Source organism: Myxine glutinosa, chromosome 3 (genome assembly GCF_964187855.1).
Source record: "Myxine glutinosa chromosome 3, kmMyxGlut1.1, whole genome shotgun sequence".
NCBI lineage: Eukaryota > Metazoa > Chordata > Myxini > Myxiniformes > Myxinidae > Myxine > Myxine glutinosa.
Window position 1 is genome coordinate 125,293,841 of NC_136263.1, and position 22,783 is coordinate 125,316,623.

Here is a 22,783-nt window from a genome sequence, read left to right on the forward strand (position 1 = left end):
CTGAATGCCATTCAGAAACTTGTTTGTTCATTTATTCATTGTTGTTTATGCAAATTCGCTTTACTTTCGACTGTCCCCCAGAGGGCTGGTAATAGATGTTCTTCAAATTCGGTCAAATGTTTTTGTCGACTCTTAACGAAATACGAGTGCACAAGGAAAAAATGGATTTGGAACATTAGTTTTGCGTTCACGAGGTAATGCGCACGTGGATGAAGCTATAGATGTGCTGCAGTGCACACAGGTTGTGGTTTGACCGAAACCTGTACCGTGGAGGTAAATGGCGAGATGGCTTGTGTACCTGCGACAGTCGGTGTACAAGAGATTGCAAAAGAAGTTTAGAATATTGTTTGCGATGCAATCTTTAATTTGTGAACTCTTCCCTTTTTGTACACAGACTCTTAAGAATTTTTGGATCCTGTTTTTTTTTTTTTTTTGTATAAACTTACAGAACAAATCTGCTGTTTATATGAAATCACAGCAGAGAACGTTTTTTGGGGATAATCCCTGAAAGCTTCATGCATCGCCAATGCAAAAAAGAAGCAGAAAACAAACCCTTTTGACTTTTGTATCAAATGAAACGACGTCGTGTTAAATAGAAAAATGTCTTGTCCAAAAATGATTGTAGAAGCTCTTTCTATATCAGTCGTTGGTGCACCGGGTAATGCCAATCGTACGTTTCCGTTATCAAAAGTGTGCAGCGTAAAATACGTCACGGAAAAGTTGTTCCTTTCCGGTTCCGGTTCCGGTTCCGGCTCTAGTTCGCGTCACGTCTAACCGGAAGTAAAACAAATCGAATGCAAAACTGCAGATGAGTTTTTTGGGAGATATGACCGGAACGGTTAAGCAAGCATGACGTGAATGGCAAAACATGAAACGTTTGAATCGGCAATTTTAGCCTTTTCGTTAAAAAAAAAAAACCGTTTTCTAAATCACGAGCAACTAACGTTGCAATCTTTGCGTTATGAATTTTGAGAAATGCGCTTATATGAAAGTGGTGACAAATTGTAGGAAAGATTTTTGGTACAAGTTCCCTTAAAGCCGCCCTGTGATTGACAGCGTGTAACAAGAGTCGAACGAACACCAAACTATAATCATGTCTCTCACCCATGAAGCCAGGCGCAGCCGGTAACTCTCACTTATTGTCAAACTACCCTTCTGCATCCACCAAAGCCATTTACGTCCACCGAAGACTGCATTGATCACCAAGACAACAAACACTCCACTGCATCAACAAGCACAGAATGGTGCGGCAACCATATGTCTCCAGCGCTGCAGGAGCATTCTTGCTCAATCTTTCAAAGCGACGAGCTGATCTTTTTGCATTGTGATTGGTCAAAATCAAGGACTCTCTGCTCACCTTCGCTCTTTCCTCCAATCCCTCTCCTAGAGGATTTGAGGGAAGTGGGTGTAGAATTCTGCACCGGGGTTCTAACAGGCGAGTTCCCCTCCATCACCCTTCCGTTCCGCCACACCTCCATTGCCAAACATAGGAGCCTTTAGAACTTTATCGGGTCTTCAGCTCTCGAGACGTGACTTTTTGCAGATGCAGGTCTTCATCAAAACTTTGTCCGCAAGAATGTAGTTTGGAGTAAAAAGCAAAATCCTGCATTGAATGCTTTGCCATGGTAATCACTACTCTTGCTGTAAGGAGTGGCTGCATTCAGCGACTGGAAGTCACAATGATAACAACTGAGTAGTTACACCGATACCTGATTAAGCAGGACCGGTGAAGGATACCTTATACGTATATGTTTACATACATGATGTGCAACACTTTCATCATGTGAAGTGAAAATGCTGCACCAAGGGTGTAAAGAATGTGAAAGAAAGGCATGGCTTCACAAAGGCTTCATTTGAGGCCTGCGAGAAAGGAGGCCTCCGAACAGGTGCTGAAAACAGAATGAGCGAGATAGTTTGTGATTGCGTTCTTCGTCTTCTTGTGTGTTCTTCTTTCTCGACCTCGGGCTCAATTGTGCTGCAGAATTAGACCCTCAAGCTCGTCGGCAGAGCGAAGAAGAAAAGCTGCAGACTCACGGTAGCCAGCGACGAGCTGACGCACTGCACTAACTTCTGTGGGACTCAATTGTGCAATAGACCCTTTTCCTGGCCCAGAGGATGGACTTCCACCTCCCGGTGTTAGTTTCTTCATGCTCAGGTCTGTTGGGCCTGTGGAATAAGGATTAGAAAAATAATTGTCAGCGATATAGTGTAAAAAAAATACTTTTAATGAATGGCATTAAAAATATTTTCATCCATGAGCCTCACATCTCATAAATTAAATAATAAAGGAAGTGGGGAATATACACAAGGAGGTACTCAATTACACAATGAGCAAATAGGCCGATTTTTGGGGATATATATTTATCCATGCAATGTGGGAAGCTCAGAGCTGGAAATTCCTGGAATTTTTCCTCAATTGGAAATTTTGGAAGGTGGGAATTTTCCTCAAATCCTGGAAGGCAATAAATCCTTGTGGGAAGAAAACAAAATGGGTTCAATGCAGGGTGCTGGATTAAAGCGTACCCCATGGACAGACAACCCCCACAGCCACAAAATTGACGCCAATGCAAAGCTTCCATTCCGTATTGGAGGCTGTCATGTTGAGCTGATTATTTAATTTCATCTTCTTCTTCTTCATTAGTATGTAGCACAAGGCTGTGGGGTAGCATCATTGGCTGAGGGAGCGGCTGGTTCGGGTAGAAATTTTGAATTTGTTTATGGTGCCTGTGAATGTTCACCTCCTCTTCACGAAGGATACCAAATAATCTTTAATGTCCACCAACTAATGCCGGCAGACAGGATGTCCATTCAATGTCCATCCGAGGGACAGCACGCACATTGATGAATCACGCTGCCTGTAAAACACCCTGATGACAGTTTATAGCTGGGTCGGGATTCACACCCAGACTAGACAGCTTCCAGGCGAGTGCGCCTACTTCTCGGCCATCCTGTCTGCCCACTATTTTTTTATTATTATTCTTTGCTAATCAAAGCAAATAAAATATTGTCAAATATTGCATTCCAAATCCCCATTTTCTTCTCTTCTGTTTAATTCTTCTCTTTTCTACATATTCTACAGTGCACACTTTCAAGATTTCATGTTGCTCTGATCTAATTGTAGTTGTACAAGTCTATACTACCTGTTCATGACTCCTTAATGGTTAAAAGACAAAATTTGGGAAATGTAACATTATATATAAACGGGTAAATGAATATACGCAAGAGAATGCACTTGCTGTGTTTGAGAAACTTGCCATTGTTGGCAGGGGTGTATTGCGTTGGTGCTGGCGGTGGTGGCGGTGGTTCCAGAGACTGAAGACTGCTACCTCTCCGCCCATAGCTGTGCTGCGAGTAACGAAACCCTCCGTTGACATGCGGCAGCTCAGACGAGAATGGTGCAATAGATGCAAATGTAGGTTGGGAGCCTGCTGTGAAATCGGCCGTCTGCAGAGAGGATGGCCTATCCAAGGCCAGCGGCTCATCCTGGAATGCCATTAAAAAATGGTTTGAAAAAGTGGGGAAAAGAAGGAACAGCACAGAGATTAAAAGCATCTGAACACCTTACACATAGGGTGAAAGAGGACCATTTTCGCTAATCTAACTGCACTTTATATCTAATGGTAGAGTTACACTAGAGAGCAGTACAAGCAATCTGTTCATTACTGTCAAAAGGCTGCACATGTGATCTGGCACCAGAAACAACCAGAGAGAATGTAATTCCTGTATTGCCCCATACACCTTTACAGTTGATTCCAGTACAATCGACTGCTCGACAAAAGTAGTCAAGAAAGCCAAAAAAAATGTTCAATGTATCTTACCAGCTAAAAAAATGCTAAGAACATGATTATCTCCTTGGGAAATGAGGTGCAACTGATATGTTCCGATCTTAGTCCTTCACCAGAGGATCAAATAATAATAATAATACGAATAATAATGATGATAGCAATAAAATATCAGAAATTATTAAGTGTTACATTTAGGTCTTTGCCTCGATTCCAACATTCCTGCCGTTTTTAATCGCATTTGTAGTTGGAAGATGCAACTCCCAAAAATGATGTCATATGGGAAGGTGGCCACCAGGTGGCACATTTGAAAACAAAATTGCTTTCAAACATTAGAAGTGAAAAAAAAATTGGTTTTCATCAAATCAAATGTGCATTTGGATGTGGCAAATATCAGTTCATAAGCAAGCAGAGCTCTCCTTGATGTATTCTAACATAATATGAAAATGAATGATCTTAATTTTAATGAATCATTTTACATTGTCTGACTCTGTCAATGGGGGAGAGGCCCACAATGCAATGTTTCAAACACCAAACAGGTAAAGACATTTCATGACAACAGTGAAACAAGCAACACTCTTAATCTAGCTCCTCCATTTGCCTCACTCTGTAAACAAACAACAACAACACAGCAAGTACCTTAATGTCTAAGATTTCACTTAAGGTATGTATAACATTTGCTAGAATATGATAGGTGCTAAAACATTACTCGGTGGAGAGCATACCTCCGCTAGGCTGAACAGTTTACGTTTTGTATCTCAAGGATAGGCCGGATCTGGATTCCGACCTCAACCAAAATATAATCGGCCTGTTCTCATCACCTAACCAACTCATCTGCCAAGTTTTGTTACAAGTCGTCCACAACCTTTTGCAATATCAAGCTATGTATAGTTTTTTTTGCCCTATCTCTCAATGATGAAGAATCATTTAAAAAAGTTCTCTGATCCTGATCCGGATTCAATTCTTCACCAATATTGAATCAATTAATCCTTCTCACATACCCAATATGTCTACCAAGTTTCGTCTGAATCCATACAAAACCTTCTAAGATACCGTGCTATATATATATATATTTGGCCCTATCTCTCAATGGTGAAGAATCACTTGGAAAGCCATACTATCCAGATCCAGATCTTCACGAAAATCTTATAATTTCCTCCTTGTCACATACCCAAACACTCCACCAAATTTCGTCCGAATCCATCATACAATTTTTTGAGATATCTTGTTCAAAAACAGACAGACAAACAAGAAATATGTCGTGCATACGATACTTGCAAAATCCCTAAAATAAATTGTTGGCCTATGATGACCTCAAAAATAATTGGTGGTTGAATTCAGTGACCTGGTATACAAATCCTCTTAAAGTTTCAAGTAAATCAGATGAAAATTGATGATTTTAGATACTTGGCCTATGTTGACCTCAAAATACTTGGTGGTTGAATTCAGTGTCCAGATATGCAAATCCTCTTAAAATTTCAAGTCAATCTGCTGAAAATTGAGGATTTTAGAAATCTGGCCTATGTTGACATCAAAAATAGTTGGTGGTTGAATTCAGTCCGCTGATATGCAAATCCTCTTCAAATTTCAAGTTAATTGGATGAAAATTGATGATTTTAGAAACTTGGCCTATGTTAACCTCAAAATACTTGGTGGTTGAATTCAGTGTCCAGATATGCAAATCCTCTTCAAATCCCAAGTTATCGGATGAAAACAGAGGATTTTAGAAATTCGGCCAATGTTGATCTTTTGGCCTATGTTGATCTCAAAAATAGTTGGTGGTTGAGTTCAGTGTCCTGAAATGCAAATCCTCTTAAAATTTCAAGTCAATCGGATGAAAATTGAGGATTTTAGAAATCTGGCTTATGTTGACCTTTTGACCTATGTTGGCCTCAAAATACTTGGTTGAATTCAGTGACCAGATATACAGGTCCTCTTGAAATTTCAAGTTAATCGCATAAAAATGGAAGATTTTAGAAATTTGGCCTATGTTGACCTTTTGGCCTATGTTGACATTTTGGCCAATGTTGACCTAAAAATACTTTGTGGTTGAATTCAGTGACCTGATATGCAAATCGTCTTAAAAGTTTAAGCTAACTGGATGAAAATTGAAGATTTTAGAAATTCGGCCTATGTTGACCTTTTGGCCTATGTTGACCTCAACAATAGTTGGTGGTTGAGTTCAGTGTCCTGAAATGCAAATCCTCTTAAAATTTCAAGTCAATCGGATGAAAATTGAGGATTTTAGAAATCTGGCTTATGTTGACCTTTTGACCTATGTTGGCCTCAAAATACTTGGTTGAATTCAGTGACCAGATATACAGGTCCTCTTGAAATTTCAAGTTAATCGCATAAAAATGGAAGATTTTAGAAATTTGGCCTATGTTGACCTTTTGGCCTATGTTGACATTTTGGCCAATGTTGACCTAAAAATACTTTGTGGTTGAATTCAGTGACCTGATATGCAAATCGTCTTAAAAGTTTAAGCTAACTGGATGAAAATTGAAGATTTTAGAAATTTGGCATATGTTGACCTTTTGGCCAATGTTGACCTCAAAAATAGTTGGTGGTTGGTTTCAGTAAGCTTATATGCAAATCCTATTCAGTTTTCAAGTCAATAAGATAAAAATTGAGGATTTCAGAAATTTGAAATTGTTGACCTTTTCAGAAATTTGAAATTGTTGACCTTTGGCCTATGTTGACCTTTTGGCCTATGCTGATTTTAAAAATAGTTGGTGGTGGAATTCAGTCAGCTGATATGAAAATCGTATTCAAATTCAAATTCAATCGGATGAAAATTGAGGATTTTATAAATCTGGCCTATGTTTACCGATTGACCTTTTGACCCCAAAAACAATAGGCTTCTCGATTACGACCAACTCTACCACTTGGTGAAGTTTCGTGAAGATCGGTTGAAAATTGTGACCTGTGGGCGACTGACATAGACAAACAAAAATGAAAAATCACTCATAGAGCGACACTTGGCAAAACAGAACATGGTAGAATGGCACTCAATAGAGAATCCTTTTGACCTCAAAAATAATTAGTGGTTGAATTCAGTGACCTGATATGCACATCGTCTTCAAAGTTTAAGTTAATTGGATGAAAATTGACAATTTTAGAAATTTGGCCTATGTTGACCTTTTGGCCAATGTTCACCTCAAAAATAGTTGGTGGTTGGTTTCAGTAAGATTATATGCAAATCCTATTCAGTTTTTAAGTCAATCAGATGAAAATTGAGGATTTTAGAAATTTGAAATTGTTGACCTTTGGCCTATGCTGACCTTTTGGCCTATGCTGATCTCAAAAATAGGTGGTGGTGGAATTTAGTTAGCTGATATGGAAATCGTATTCAAATTCAAATTCAATCGGATGAAAAATGGGGATTTTAGAAATCTGGCCTATGTTTACCGATTGACCTTTTGACCCCCAAAACAATAGGCTTCACGCTTATGACCAACTCCACCATTTGGTGAAGTTTCGCGAAGATCGATTGAAAATTGTGACTTGAAGGTGAGGACATCCAGTCAGACAAACAAACATACAGACAAAGACACAGAATAACGCACAAGACCAACCAATACACTTGAAAAATCTTCGATTTTCGCAAGCAACAAACATGGGTGAAATTATGAAAACCCAGATCTCAACTTTGATTGTTATAATCCCTTGTAAAAGGCTAGCGGCACTAACAGAATATGCATGAGGATGAAGAAGAGAAAGTTAAGACTTTTCTCTGTAGTTTAAGAGAATGGTTTTAAAAGTGCTCGTTATCACAGTGAAGATCACAATGACGTTAACCCAGTGAACTGTTTCTGCTTGCTAACCATCACTACCTCCAATCCCACTTTCATGCCACCACCATCGCCCCGAGATCGCCGTTATATGCCTCCGGTGACATTTCCAAGTTGATCCAGAAAGGTCAGAGCGAAAGCCCATTCCCTGGATGATGGATTAGTCATGCTGCTTGATATGGCGCCTTGGTCCCTCGGCGCTTCTGCAGCCGAAAGGTTTGCGGTGGAGCTGGAAGCATATATTCCCTTGCGAGATAAGCTATTTCTTAAATGACAATAGTTTTCTCACCTGCTTGTTCGTCGGCTTTCACCAGGATCACACATGCTTTGGAGTTGAGAACAAATCGAAACAAATAACCAAGCAATAAGTGTGTGTGGAGCAGTCTCAATAATAATGAGAGCGTTTACCTTTTAATTTCTGTCAATGATTTTCTTTCTGATCACATTTTACAAACTTTTCTTTTTTAACGACAGTACATCTTCCGAGATAATTAAGAGAAAGAACGAGGTATTATAAAATGACTTTTTTTTTGTATACAAGGTCGAGGCTCATGTAAGAGCTAACATTGATCACAAAAATGACAAACTGACACATAAAACATAAAACATATGATGATAAAAGGAGCGGGAGACAAGTTGGAAAGCAGGGACATCAGGAGATCTGTGGGAGGGATAGGGCTTGGGGGGAGGAGGCATGGGAAGGGGGGGGGCTGGGAGGGGGAGAGGTAAAAAAAAAAACACATGGACACTGCTAGGACTTCCAGGAAAGAAGTTGGTATTTCAATAAAGTGGATCTGGGGTGAATTAACAGGGGTAGAAAAGATCTAGGTTTACTTGTACAAATGTAGTCTATAAATATATATCAGTAACGGACTTGTGAAACAAGAGCAAAATGTAATTGTCTAACGGACGTCCGGAACCAGGTGCAAAATGGTGGACGATTTCTCATCTCCCACAGATGTTTCGCGGACACTGACAAAACGTTCACCAGGTGCTGAAATGTTTCAACTTAGGCCTTGCTGATTTCCAGAAGACCCCTCGCTAAGCCATGATGACATGTAACATAACATTAGACAGTAGGGTGCAGCAATGGTTCTCGGGAAGAGAAAAAAGGCGAGAATGGTAGAAGCGGACAAGTAATTGAAAGTTGTCAGCCCTGGGATATTAGAGGCCTGCCCGGAAACATAAATATGATGGTTGTCTTGGTCTACGCCCCTGCTGAAAACCACAGTTAGATGAGGACAAGGTAAATTTGCTCAGGTGTCCTGCGAATAATTATTCAGCCTCACAAGCAAGGGCAGTCGCCATCGGGGAATGGTGCAATTTGAACATTTCATTGTTGAGTTAATTCATAAGAAATTAGAACGGCACTCGGTAGAGAGCATACCTCCACCAGGCTGAACAGTTTATGATTTGTATCCCACTGAAAGGCCGGATCTGGATTCGGACCTGAACCAAAATCGAATTGGCTTGTTCTTGTCACCTAACCAACTCTTCCACCAAATTTAGTCAAAACTCGTCCATAACTTTTAAAAATATCCTGCTATATATTGCTTTTCGCCCAATCTCTCAATGGTGAAGAATCACTTAAAATTTAATAATTATCCTATCCGAATCCATATTCAAATCTTCACCAAAATCGAATCGATTCGTCCTTGTCACACACCTAACCTTTCCACCGAGTTTCGTCCAAATCCATCCACAACTTTTTGAGATATCGTGCCATGTATCGTTTTTATCCCCATCACTCAATGGTGAAGATTCACTTTAAAAAGTCAATTATTCTCGTATCCGAATCCAGATTCAGATCTTCACCAAAATCGAAACGAATCGTCCTTGTCACACACCCAACATCTGCACGAAGTTTCGTCCAAATCCGTCCATAACTGTTTGAGATATCCTGCTATTTATCGGTTTTAGCCCTATCTCCCAATGGTGAAGAATCACTGAATAGTTAAATAATTATCGTATCCGAATGGATAATCAGATCTTCACCAAAATCAAATTGATTAGTCCTTGTCACACACACAATTGATTAGTCCTAACCCTAACAACCTGTCCACCAAGTTTCGTCCAAATCCGTCTTTTTGAGATAACCTGCTTTGTATAGTTTTTGGCCCGATCTCCCAATGGTGAAGAATCACTTAAAAAATTATACTGGCCGGATCCGAATCCGGATCTTCACCAAAATCGAATCGTTTCGTCCTCGTCACATACGCTATCTCTCTGCCAAAATTTCGTCCAAATCTGTCCACAACTTTTTGAGATATTTTGTTCACAGGAAAACAGACAAATAGACAAACAGACAGGGGTGAAAACATAACCTCCATCCACCTTGGTTGGCGGAAGTAAAAATAATCTTACTATTAATTCAACAAATGTCCATCCGTCTGTTCGAAGGTCCGCAAAAACGGCTCAACCGATCGCAACGATATTTTGGGTGGGTATTCCTGGGACCCCTGGGAGTAAAATAGGCTAGTGTGGCGGATACGAAAGCACTGACGTGGTGACATCACCCCGCACACCAAGTGGGGGTGGGCCACGCCCGGGAGAGAGGCGTGGCCTCACGATATACACGGGGCGCACAGCCCTGAGCAGCTGAGTATTACAGTGAGCTCTTGAATAAAGACTCTTACAAATTACCGCGTTGTCCGCTTCCTCCTTGCTCACAAGCAGCGCGCGTAATACCGCGCTTTACTGGTGACCCTCGACGTTGGATCTGCCGTAGCGATCCTTCCAAACACGACGCCATTGCCATGGCCAACAACGCGATGTCGGTTAAACTTCCCGAATTTTGGGAGGCCCAGGCCGAAGTTTGGTTCATCCAAGCCGAAGCCCAGTTTCAGCTTCGGCGCCTCACCGACGTCGACACGCGCTACTGCCACGTCGTCGCCTCCCTCGGGCCCGGCACGGCCGCTCGAGGTGTGTCCATCCTTCGCCACCCACCGGACGGCCACAAGTACGAGGCACTCAAGGGGCTGCTCCTAGCCACGTTCGGCTTCACGGAGGACGCACGGGCCGACCGCCTCCTGGATCTCCCCGAGCTCGGCGACACGCGCCCGTCGGTCCGAATGGACCATATGCTGTCACTGTTGGGCGACGAAGCCCCTGGTTCTCTATTCCGGGCGCTTTTCCGTCGCCAACTTCCAGCACAGGTACGCCTCGCGTTGGCCGGGACCGTGCTAACGGAACCCCGAGCATTGGCCGCCGTGGCGGACAGGTACTTCGCGGCTTCGGACACGCGGGTGAGAGTCGGTGCGGCCCACCTCGTGGATCCCGAGGCCGATGCTGATCCACAGCATCAGCTTCCACAGCATACACACTACACAGCATGCTGATACGCACCTCGTGGCCGCCGCCACGCCCCGCCCACCGCCGCGGCGAAAACCGCCACCGCGGGGAAAACCGCCGGCTCCACCGGCCTGGCGGAGCCAGCCGCGCTCCTCCAGCTCCACCACCTGGTGCCGGTTCCATGCCAGGTTCGGCCACGAGGCTCGACAGTGTCATCCGCCATGCTCCTTCGACAGGTCGGGAAACGCCCGGGCCGGCGCTCGATAGTGGCAATGAGCGCCGGCCGTTCTGCTGTTCATCACGGACACCTTATCCGGGCGCCGTTACCTGTGCGACACAGGAGCGCAGGTGAGTGTCCTTCCTGCCGGTACGTCGGACAAGCACGCCGCGGGCGGGGGCCCCGCGCTGCTTGCCGCAAACGGGACGCCCATCCGTACGTACGGAAAACGCTGCCTCTCTCTGCGGTTCGGAGGGCAGGTTTTCCGATGGTCGTTCGTCACCGCCGACGTGCCCATGGCATTGCTTGGCGCGGACTTCCTGTGCGCAAATGGGCTCCTGGTCGACGTAAAGCACAGACGTCTTGTCCAGGCCGAGACGTTCAGCTCGCTCGCTTGTGCGCTGCCCAGCTCGTCGAGCGGCTCACTGAGCGGCTTGCCAAGCGGCTTGCTGAACGGTTCGGTTCCAGCCACGTTGATCTGTACGCTTCCGGCAGCGGACGAATTCACCCGCCTCCTCGCCGGCTTCCTGCCCCTCACGCGGCCCACCTTCTCGGCGGGGGCCGTAAAGCATGGGGTGGCCCATCACATCCCCACCGTCGGGCCACCGGTCTACGCCCGGGCACGCTGCCTCGAGCCGACGAAGCTGGCGGTAGCAAAAGCGGAGTTCGCTACCCTGGAGCGACTCAGCATCGTTCGGCGCTCGGAGAGTGCTTGGGCATCGCCGCTGCACATCGTGCCGAAGCCCGGCGGGGGATGGCGACCGTGCGGGGACTATCGCCGTCTCAATGACGCCACCACCCCCGACCACTACCCCGTCCCCCACATTCAGGACTTTTCCGCCCGTTTGGCGGGCATGTCCTTCTTCTCGAAGGTGGACCTCATACGCGGTTACCATCAGGTCCCCGTCAGGCCGGAGGTCGTCCCGAAGACGGCGGTCATCACGCCGTTCGGACTCTTCGAATTCCTGCGGATGCCCTTCGGTCTGAAGAATGCGGCTCAGGCGTTCCAGCGGCTGATGGACAGCGTCCTGCGCGACTTGGATTTTGTATACGTCTACCTGGACGATATCCTCGTCGCCAGCGCGTCCCGCGAAGAGCACCTACACCACCTCCGCATGCTCTTCGAACGCCTGGGCCAGCATGGCCTGATTGCGAACCCCGCAAAGTGCCGGTTCGGCGTCGCCGAACTCGATTTTCTGGGGCACCGCGTCACCAGGCACGGAGCCGTCCCCCTGCCGGCCAAGGTGGAGGCGGTGAAGGGGTTTCCGCGCCCCCGCACGATCAGGGGGCTGCGGGAGTTCCTGGGCATGGTGAACTTTTACCATCGGTTCCTGCCCCGTATCGCCCAGCTCCTGCGCCCCCTGCACGAAGCTCTCCGAGGTAAGCCGGGCAAAGGCGACGTCACCTGGACCGAGCAGATGGACGCGGCGTTCACGGGCGCGAAGCTCGCCTTGGCTAACGCCACCATGCTCGCGCACCCGGCGCCGGATGCGCTGATCGCCCTCACCACCGACGCCTCGGACTATGCGGTGGGCGCGGTGCACGAGCAATGGGTGTGTGGAGCTTGGTAACCGCTGGCGTTCTTTATCCGGCAGCTTCGCCCGCCCGAACGCCGTTACAGTACCTTCAACCGCGAGTTGCTCGGGCTTCACTTGGCGGTCAGGCACTTCCGCCATCTGCTCGAGGGCCGTGCGTTCACGGCCTTCGTCGACCACAAGCCACTGGTCTTCGCGATGGGCAAGGTCACCGAGCCGTGGCCGAGCACACGACGGACATCCAGCACGTCGCGGGGAAGGACAACCCGGTGGCGGATTGCCTTTCCCGGGCCGTCGCCCACGCAGTCCACCTCGGCATCGACTATGCCCGGATGGCAGCGGACCAGGCCGCTGACCCCAACGTCCAGGCCTTGCGGACCGCCGTCACGGGCCTCCCCGTCACTGAGGTGCCATTCGACGGTGCGGGCGCGGCCCTCTTGTGCGACGTCTCCCTCGGGCGGCCTCGCCCCATCGTGCCCGCGGGCTGGCAGCGCCAGGTGTTTGACGCCATCTACGGCCTGTCCCACCCGGGCGCGAGGGCCTCCCAAAGGTTGATCGCCAACAAATTCGTCTGGCATGGCCTCCGGAAGGCCGTCCGCGGCTGGGCCAGGACGTGCCTCGCGTGCCAGCGCGCCAAGGTGCACAGGCACACCCAGGCCCGGTTGGCCCCGTTTACGGTGCCGGAACGCGGGTTTGACCACGTCCACGTGGACCTGGTGGGACCTCTGCCCCCCTCGCGGGGTTTCACCCACGTCCTCACCATGGTGGACCGCACCACCCGGTGGCCGGAGGCCGTGCCCTTGGCGTCGACGACGGCCGCGGACGTCGCGCAGGCTTTCATCGCCACCTGGGTCGCCCGGTTCGGTGCCCCCTCAGACATCTCGTCCGACCGCGGCCCCCAGTTCACCTCGGAGCTCTGGGGGGCGGTCGCGCAGGGGCTCGGGGTCCGGCTGCACCGAACCACGGCCTACCACCCCCAGGCTAACGGCCTGTGTGAGCGATTTCACCGCTCATTGAAGGCCGCGCTCCGGGCCACCCTCCGCGACGGCGGCTGGGTCGACAGGCTCCCCTCGGTCCTGCTGGGCCTCCGGACGGCGCCCAAGGAGGACCTGCGCGCATCCGCGGCGGAGTGTGTCTTCGGGCAACCGCTGCGGGTGCCGGGCGAGTTCCTCCCCGACTCCACGGCACCATGGTCCGTGGCACAGCAGCGCTCCGCTCTGCAGGAGACCGCCCAGAGGTTTGCCCCGGTGCCGATGGCATGCCACGGGCACCCACCGACGCACGTCGCCCCGGAGCTTCGCATGGCGGAGTACGTCTTCGTCCGCCACGATGCCCATCGGACACCACTGCGGCCCCCGTACGATGGGCCTTTCCGCGTGCTGGAGACCGGGGTGAAGCACTTCACCCTGGACATCGGCGGTACTCCTGACCGCGTTTCTGTGGACCGCCTCAAGCCGGCCCACCTCGACGTGGACCATCCACCGCCGGTGGCCCGACCCCCGCGTTGCGGCCACCCCCCTGCGGGCGGACGCCCGGCACCGCCCAGCCCTGCCGCCCCCCGGTCCTGCACCCATCCCAGGGGCAGCCGGAGGCATCCCAGATGGCATCCCTGCATCCCAGACGCCGCCAGTCGCCAGGGGGCGCTTCGGCCGGGTCATCCGTTTGCCCCGCAAACTGACCCTTCAGGTGCGCGGGGATTCTGGGGGGGGCGCGTGTGGCGGACACGAAAGCACTGACGTGGTGACATCACCCCGCACACCAAGTGGGGGTGGGCCACGCCCGGGAGAGAGGCGTGGCCTCACGATATACACGGGGCGCGCAGCCCTGAGCATCTAAGTATTACAGTGAGCTCTTGAATAAAGACTCTTACAAATTACCGCGTTGTCTGCTTCCTCCTTGCTCACAAGCAGCGCGCGTAATACTGCGCTTTACTATACTGTTTTTCCAATTTTTCCAAGTTTTCCAATTTTCCAGTTTTTCCACACGATGGAATAATATTTCCCGATATGAACAGTGATGTGGCTTTTGTTGAAATTCTACAAATACTGTTTATTCTACGTACCAGGAGAGAGTAGATCGACTCCTGGCGAACACTTCCTATATAAACGTACGGCTCTGAAGTAACATGGCAGCGTGTGCAAAGCGACTGAGAAACAGGTGTAGCGGCCGCTTCCGTGTTACAGATTCGGCGCGCACTCTTCACACATCGTGTAGTTCACAACTTCACACAACGTGCGACTGAGAAAGACGTGCAGCGACCGCTTCCGTTTTGCAGAATTCAATCTTTTTTCAAACTGGGCGCCATGTACTGTTTAGATTTTGATGATTTGCGTGTGATATGATTCAACGGATGCTAATATGAATCGTTTAAAATAAAAAGCCTTCAATAGATCTTTCCAATTCCTCGCTTTGCTAATAAAACCTTCAACCATTGGATGAGCCAATACCACCAACAAAACAAATCATTCGCACACCCTGGATAACGTAAAATGATGATTTAAACCCAAACTCTAAACAAACATCATCGAGCAAAGCAGCTTCCTTGGCCAACGCCAATATTGACAAGTATCGTCTGTTATCTACACAGTGAAACATGTACTGCAGACTTCAGTTTCATGTGGTCAATATTGTGCGCAGGGAACATTCGGGAATACAGATTTGTATCACGGAGTCACCTACTTCATGGGTTACGGCACTTGACAATGAATGGCCATTTGGTATCCACAGGTGTTTAGCGCTCAGAGACTGTGATCCAAAATACCTGCCGGTATGGATATTAAATGGAGCAAGTGCACATTGAATTCCGCCAGAGAATCCCAATGACAGAATCATGACATTTGTTTGTCCGTGAAGTATTTACTAACTTGTGCTCTGTCCAAAGTGCCATGATGTGCAGATTACTTGAGCTGCATCAATGTCCTTTCGTGGTTGCTTTGATCACGATCTCTTGTTTTAAAGCAAAGACTGCTCGTGATAAATAGAACACATTATATATTTTCCTTCTTCCTACCTCACCTCCAGCATAGCCCGACATTGTCAGACATTGGAAAGATGTTTAAATGACCATCAAACTTGGCAGAACTAGTAGTGGGGCGGCTTAGCCCAAATATTCAAAAGAATTGTGCATTTTGTGATACAAGCACCAAATTTGGTACAAATGTACATTAATATGTTGCGAACATTTTCAGATATTGGGCCACTTGAAATTCCGTAATTTTTTTTTTCAAATTTTTTCAAATTTCGTAATTTCAAATTTTTCGGGTGACACCGTCACAATTTCGGTCTTCGAGGCCGGCCGATAGGCAAAGTGTGACCGGAAGGGACGAGGTTCTCCTGACCACGTGGCCCTCGATCTGGGAAGCGAGAGGCGTTCCATTAGTGGACGCGCCCCTCACGCCCGACTTTTGGGCGGCCCCGGCAGGTCGTTTGTTTTGACGTTCCGTGACAGGCCCCGCACCCCCACCTCCGGGCCGACCGGAAGCTTGTGCTGAGTACATCATACCTGAACAACTCAGTGAGGCAGAACACAGCAGTGCACACCAGGGTGACCCCTTCAGTGCATAAACCAATTAACCTGTCCACTGCAGGGCATATAGAAATGAAGTTATTTTCTGCATATAATAATAATATAAGTTCAGTTCTATATAACAATTTCTGTTATCACCACTACCACTACAACTACCACTACTACAAGCTTTGTCTGGAATTTTGTGGACTAACAGACAAACAGACATACAGACAAGCTGGGATCAAAACATTACCTCCTTCCACCATTGAGTGTAGAGGTAAACATCATGGAAATTATATCATGCCCTAGATTTAATTCATGCTTACCCGTGTATTTGCTTCACTGGTTCACAAGGTCTTTTGCATACATGTAATTCAGACTCTCGTCTTCATTGCTGACCACACAATGTTCGCAACATATTAATGTACATTTGTGCCAAATTTGGTGCTTGTATCACAAAATGCACAATTCTTTTGAATATTTGGGCTAAGCCGCCCCACTATATCGGCCGGCCTCGAAGACCGAAATTGTGACGGTGTCACCCGAAAAATTTGAAATTACGAAATTTGAAAAAATTTGAAAAAAAAAATTACGGAATTTCAAGTGGCCCAATATCTGAAAATGTTCGCAACATATTAATGTACATTTGTGCCAAATTTGGTGCTTGTATCACAAAATGCACAACAGGTTTGCTATGCTGCTACACTATAGAGCAATTTTCATGTGAAGAATTGGCAAAGATTTCACCATCTTTCTGTGAAAAGCTGGAAGAGACTGACCCCAAATTGAGTCCCAGCAGCCATTGCTGCAAAAGGTGGTTCCACCAAGTACTGTCCTCAGGGGTTGAATACTTTTGCAACCAGTGAAATTTGATTTCTACATGTTTTTTGCAGGTATTCCTGAAATGTAACCTCCTTAAACTACAACAGTGTTTCGTTTGATCTCTTCAGTTATGAATAAAAAAGCTCATTTGGAAAATTGTTTTGACATAATTCATAATTGATCTAAATATGGCAAAATATATATACACTACATGGCCAAAAGTATGTGGACACCCCTTCTAATTCGTGGATATATATATATATATATATATATATATATATATACTAGCTGAATGCACCCGGCATTGCCCGGGTTCTTTTTGAATGAATTTAATCTTCGGTACATAGGTCTTACTACTATAATTTACCTTTTACTCGTGGCTGTACAAGATTGACTACTCTAATTCAGCTCAGCTTTTAATTGCAAAATGGGCCCAGCCTGGCGGAGGCGCCCTCGACCGGCCTCGCCACCTAGCTTATAAGTTATAACCTTTGTTGTGGAATTTTGGACAGTATATAATTGATGAATCAAGAATTCAATGTCCAAAACCTTTTTTCAGAAGAAGGATCACAAATTTTAATTCCCGAGGAGGATATCACTTTTTGTTTACAAGAAGCTACACAGCAAGAAACAATAAACCCTTATCAAACCAAGAAGAACACACTGCAAATCAGGAAGAGCACACTGCCAGATACACAACAAAATCCTAAATCAAAGTCCGAAGAGATGTACATCAAAGGAAAGATCATAAGTATACACAAATACACAGTAGTATACAATATCGACATACAATATTTACAGACCAAGTGGAATCCTGGCATTTGAAGTTGTCCACATCTCCTTTATACTGGCTGGAAACAAATAAATAATTGGGAGGAGCAAGTGAAAGGAGGAGCGAAGATGGGATTGGTCGCATGAAGAACAGGGGAGGAGAGTAGTAGGATTGGTTGAGCAAAGTGTAGGTGGGAGGGATAGGGCAGTGGGGATTGGTCGAATGAAATATGTGGGAGGGAGCAAAGATCGAGGGATACAATGTGATTGGTCGAATGAAATATTGAGGTGGGAGGGATATCCCGCTGAGTGGGGAGAGATTTAGGAATGCATATTAAAATATCCTTAATGAGGAAGGTATGTAATCCATGCTGAGTTAATTTGACCTAGAGAACAGCTGCAATTTCACCAGGTTTGTTTAGCCAAAGGAAAACAATTAATGCAAATGAAGAACATTGTCTCGATGGAAATGACTTTTTACCAAACACAATGGAAATGGTAAACAAGTTTCTTTGAATTAGACACGTGGCGCCAGCTGTCAGCAGTATTATTTACCTAGTTCACCTCATCTTTCTACAACTTGCTTATATTTTTAAAGACATAACGTAACGAGATTTCCTGAATCATTATTCGACATTGTACAGAATTATTTATCATTTGGGAAGACTCAATCTGCGACTAATACTATATTTCAAAGCACCATATCTTTAACTACATCACCTTTAGTCATAAATAAATAATTACAGTGCCTTTATTATTAAAATTATACCAAATGATTTACCATTCTGTGGTTTTATCCGCAATTCATTTATTTTTTAACATTATTGTTTCCACAGGACCCGAGTATTCTGCCAGTTGATGTAAGGGTTATCATATTATATTGCAAATTGACACAATAGTAACATGAGAACTTAATAAGTCATGTTAAAACTTCAAACAGGCATGCGATTAAATAAGAAAGTCCTTATTTAATTTATAGGTATTTATTTCCCAATTTGTCATATTTGAGAAACCATGCTTAGTTTTGTCAAGATTTTAAAACTCAGAAAACCAATTGTTGCCTCAGGGAAATCACTCGGTTGCTTTGACAACCGCACTCTTTGTCAAAATGCAAACTCATCTTTTCCTTCATAAGTCAAAAGATCATTATAATGAACTAGGGCATGCCCGTACTATATATATATCTAAAATTATATCCCCCCCCTCTATTTACATGAAATGGTTTGGTCCATTCGCAAAGCCAAAGCGAACGGCTTGCGAGTACGGTGACAATCCCCCCCCCCTCTATTTACATGAAATGGTTTGGTCCATTCGCAAAGCCAAAGCGAACGGCTTGCGAGTACGGTAGAACCCCCCCCCTCTATTTACATGAAATGGTTTGGTCCATTCGCAAAGCCAAAGCGAACGGCGAACGGCTAAATCGCCATAGCTCGGTAGCTCGCTGCTCTCTGATTGGTCGAATCGTTTTTTGGACATAGCTCGGTAACTACTTGTCCGATTAATATGAAACCTTGAAAAGGCACATCCTCGGGTCCCCAGCAATATACCTGGCAAGTTTCAAGTATATCGGACCGGTAGTTGTCGAGAAACAGCGGTCGCATACACACAGAGATTAGTGGAATTATAGATAGATATATATATATACACACAAGATTGGCTCTGCTCGCCTCACCACGCGTCGTTACTGAGGAACGGGCTTATTTTAGCTGAGGATAATGACTGTACCTGAGTTGCTGTGTTGTCATGATTTACACCAATCATAATACAAACAATTATTTTGCACAAATTTATTTGTAGTGTTTGTGATATTACATTTTTATAAGGAATTTAGGTTGAAGATTTAGGTTGAATGTTTTTTTTTCAAGAAAGAACCCCTCAGCACATACATAGGGGAGGGGTAGGTGCAGACTGGAAGTTTGGGACGATTACACCTCACCACCACGTAATTCAAAACACCTCACCACCAAGTAATTAAAAACACCTCACCACCAAGTAATTCAAAACACCTCACAAACATGTAATAAAAACACCTCACCACCACGAAATTAAAAACACCTCACAGCCATAAAACACGTAATAAAAACACCTCACCACCACGAAATTAAAAGGACCTCACCACCAAATAATTCAAAGCATCTCATCACCAACTAATTCAAAACACCTCATCACCACGTAATTAAAAACACCTCACCACCACGTAATTATAAATACCTCACCACCACGTAATTCAAAACACGTCACCACCACGTAATTCAAAACACCTCACCACCATGTGATTTAAAAACACCTCACCACCACGTCATTTAAAACCACCACAACGTTATTAAAAACACCACAACCATGGAAACAAAAGTTTGAGGGAGTCGTTAAGTGACAACACAGACACTGCCCAGATGTGTCGATATATAGATAAATGACTGTACCCGAGTTGCCGTTTTGTCATGGTTTAAACCAATCATAATTCAAACAATTATTTTGCACAAATGTATTTGTAATATACGTGATATCACATTTTATAAACAATTGAAGTTGAAAAAAAAAATTTTCCCCAAAAGAATTCCAAAAAATAATAATAATAATAATTGCAATTTAAAAAAAAAAATACCCTTAGGACATACCGATGGGAGATATATGTGCATACCAGAAGTTTGGTACGATTTCACAAAAGTTTCAGAAAGTAGTTCAGTGACAACACAACACAAGACAACACAACACAGGACAGGACAGACGCTGCACAAATATATATATATATATATATATATATATATATATATATATATATATATATATATATATATTGTTACGGACACGGCTTAAGATGTTGCTTGACCGAGCGGAATGGCCGCCGTGTTCGCACAGTTTACCCGATTACCCCCAACTCACCCGATTCCACTCGAACGTTGGCCAAATCGCGCTACGCTAAATCAATGATGGAAAGGACACAACGACTGGGATAAAATGAAACGACGCAAGGGGTACAGTTCTCAAGACCTCCGGAGGAGGATATAATTAGTGGTGGAGAAAAGGGGTAGATTACAAGGTAATGAGGTAAAGACACAGAAGAGATAGGCACTTAGACACAATCTTATCCATCCCAGACAGACCACAGACAAACGGAACAAGACGGACTTACACAGGGATTGATGGCAGGGAAGGACAGGCAGTCGATAGCACAAGGTGCACCTTGGCTCAGGGACAGGATAAAGCACGGTCCAATAGATCCAGGGAGGTCTCACAGCGCTCGGAGGTGGCGTCTCTCTCTCTCCAAGCTCAGCGCGCATCTGACGTCACCTCCCTCTTCCTGCGCATGCTCAGCGGGGAGTGACACGCCCTCGGCTCGTTGGCTCCGCCCCAGATGGGATCGGTCCACCGCTTCTATTGGGTGCGGGGGTTACCGGGCTCCGCCCTTGACGAGGAGCTGACAGCGAGCCCCTACTTGGTAACCCCGTCGAGCACATGCTCGATGGCGGCTCGTTGGAAAGGCATGGTGCCCTCCCAATACCCCCTACCAACCAAGCCGGAGTGAGGACGCGCACTCCCCGCGCCACCGCCGTTGTTGTTGTTGTTGTTGTTGAACCGTGAGGAAGAGCTGCGGGGAGGTATTGGGAGGTCCTAAACTTCCTAACGGTGCCATACAATCACATTCTGGTGCAACGAAGAGTCAGAATCAATGGAAACGAGTCCTTAACTGACATAGACTAAGAATAACTAGCAAGATGTCCTATAGTTGTCTACGTGAGATGCGGTGGACCTGGATGCGACATTTAATGGGGGAAATAGGGGGAGGTCGGGTCTACAGAGTGTTGTTTACAGAAAATGGGACTAGGGAATGGGGGGATTGGGGATAGTTGGGAAGTATTGAGGAAATAGGGGAATATTTACAAGCGGATATGGATGGATGCAAATCCCATATCCGCAACATTGCACCCTTCTCTACCTCGGGGCGTCCCGACCCGATAAATTTTTACCTACGTTAGTGTGGCACTCAGATGTAGTTCCCTCTACTATTAACTCAACCCTGAGTGCGACAGTTTTACAGATGTTCACAAATGAGTAAATATGTCCCCCTGCGACGTTGCACCCTTCTCCTAACAGAAACACACCCACAGGATAACCGAATCGCGGAAAGCATCCTCAAACTAAACATACAGCCGGTAGGGAGCATCATTTACACAAGACTACACTGATATTTACACTACGATCCAGGACCTGTTCTTTGAGGAAAACATGCAGATGTTATGCATAGAGAGAGAGCACGCATGCCAGCATCGATACACCAACCCACGAGTGCCCTGTGGCCCTACGGCCTTTAATAATGTGCAGAGCACCCCATCCAAGCACCAAAAGCACCACCCCATTATGCACAGTCAGTACCATCCGGTGCACCAATAAAGTGTTCATAAAAATGCACAATTAAGTGTCCATGGTCACCGGTGGTGTCGCAGCCGGCCGATGTTCTGCTGCTGGTCTTGCCTTCATGGAGTGCACTTGGCCTTCTGGCTTCTTTAGAAATAAAGAAAGGCGCCAACCGCGTCCATTTCTGAATTGTGGCCGTCAGGGGGGCCAACTATAAGTGGTTCACCTGTATGGCAGAGGTGCCACGTTGACCCAGAGGTCCATCAACGGGTGGTGCTTGCCCGCAAAAGAACTGCGGTCCATTGTGGGCGGCCAGCAAAATTGCGGTCCATATGGTGTATCGATCCAGGCAGCAAGCAGCGAAAGTACAGGCCCACAACTGCGGAGCCAGCACCTCTCTCTCCTCTCTCTCTGCCACAAAGCCAGATCCTCGGAGGTGGGAGACAAAATAAGACAAGTGAGCAAGGTGGTAAGGGTGCAAAAGTGCACGCAATACAAGGTAATGCACACTGGGGGCACATGGGAACCAGGTGAGACAGGAACGTTCCTACCGTACGCCCCCCCCCCCCCACCAGGTAACCTACATTGCCCCTCCCTTACCCCTTACTGTATCCACAAAACACAACACTACCCATAAACATCTACTTTACACATCAACAAACGTCCCTACTGTCTTCCCCGTTCCTCCCATAAACCAAATTCGTCTT

At 46.1% G+C, this 22,783-nt stretch overlaps 1 protein-coding gene across 2 annotated transcripts in view; it reads right to left on the minus strand.

Moving 5' to 3' along the window:
- Window positions 1-434: 434 nt before the first annotated feature.
- The window catches only part of NOL4 (nucleolar protein 4), a 604,446-nt gene continuing 582,097 nt past the window's right edge, over window positions 435-22,783 (minus strand). For both annotated transcript variants that reach the window (XM_078774531.1, XM_068110142.2), the window contains exons 10-11: window positions 3,255-3,483; window positions 435-2,166 (exon numbers count right to left, since the gene is read on the minus strand). In XM_078774531.1, coding sequence (XP_078630657.1) covers window positions 1,967-2,166; window positions 3,255-3,483 — 429 coding nt within the window. In that variant the 3' untranslated portion in view covers window positions 435-1,966. The remainder of the gene's footprint in view (window positions 2,167-3,254; window positions 3,484-22,783) is intronic.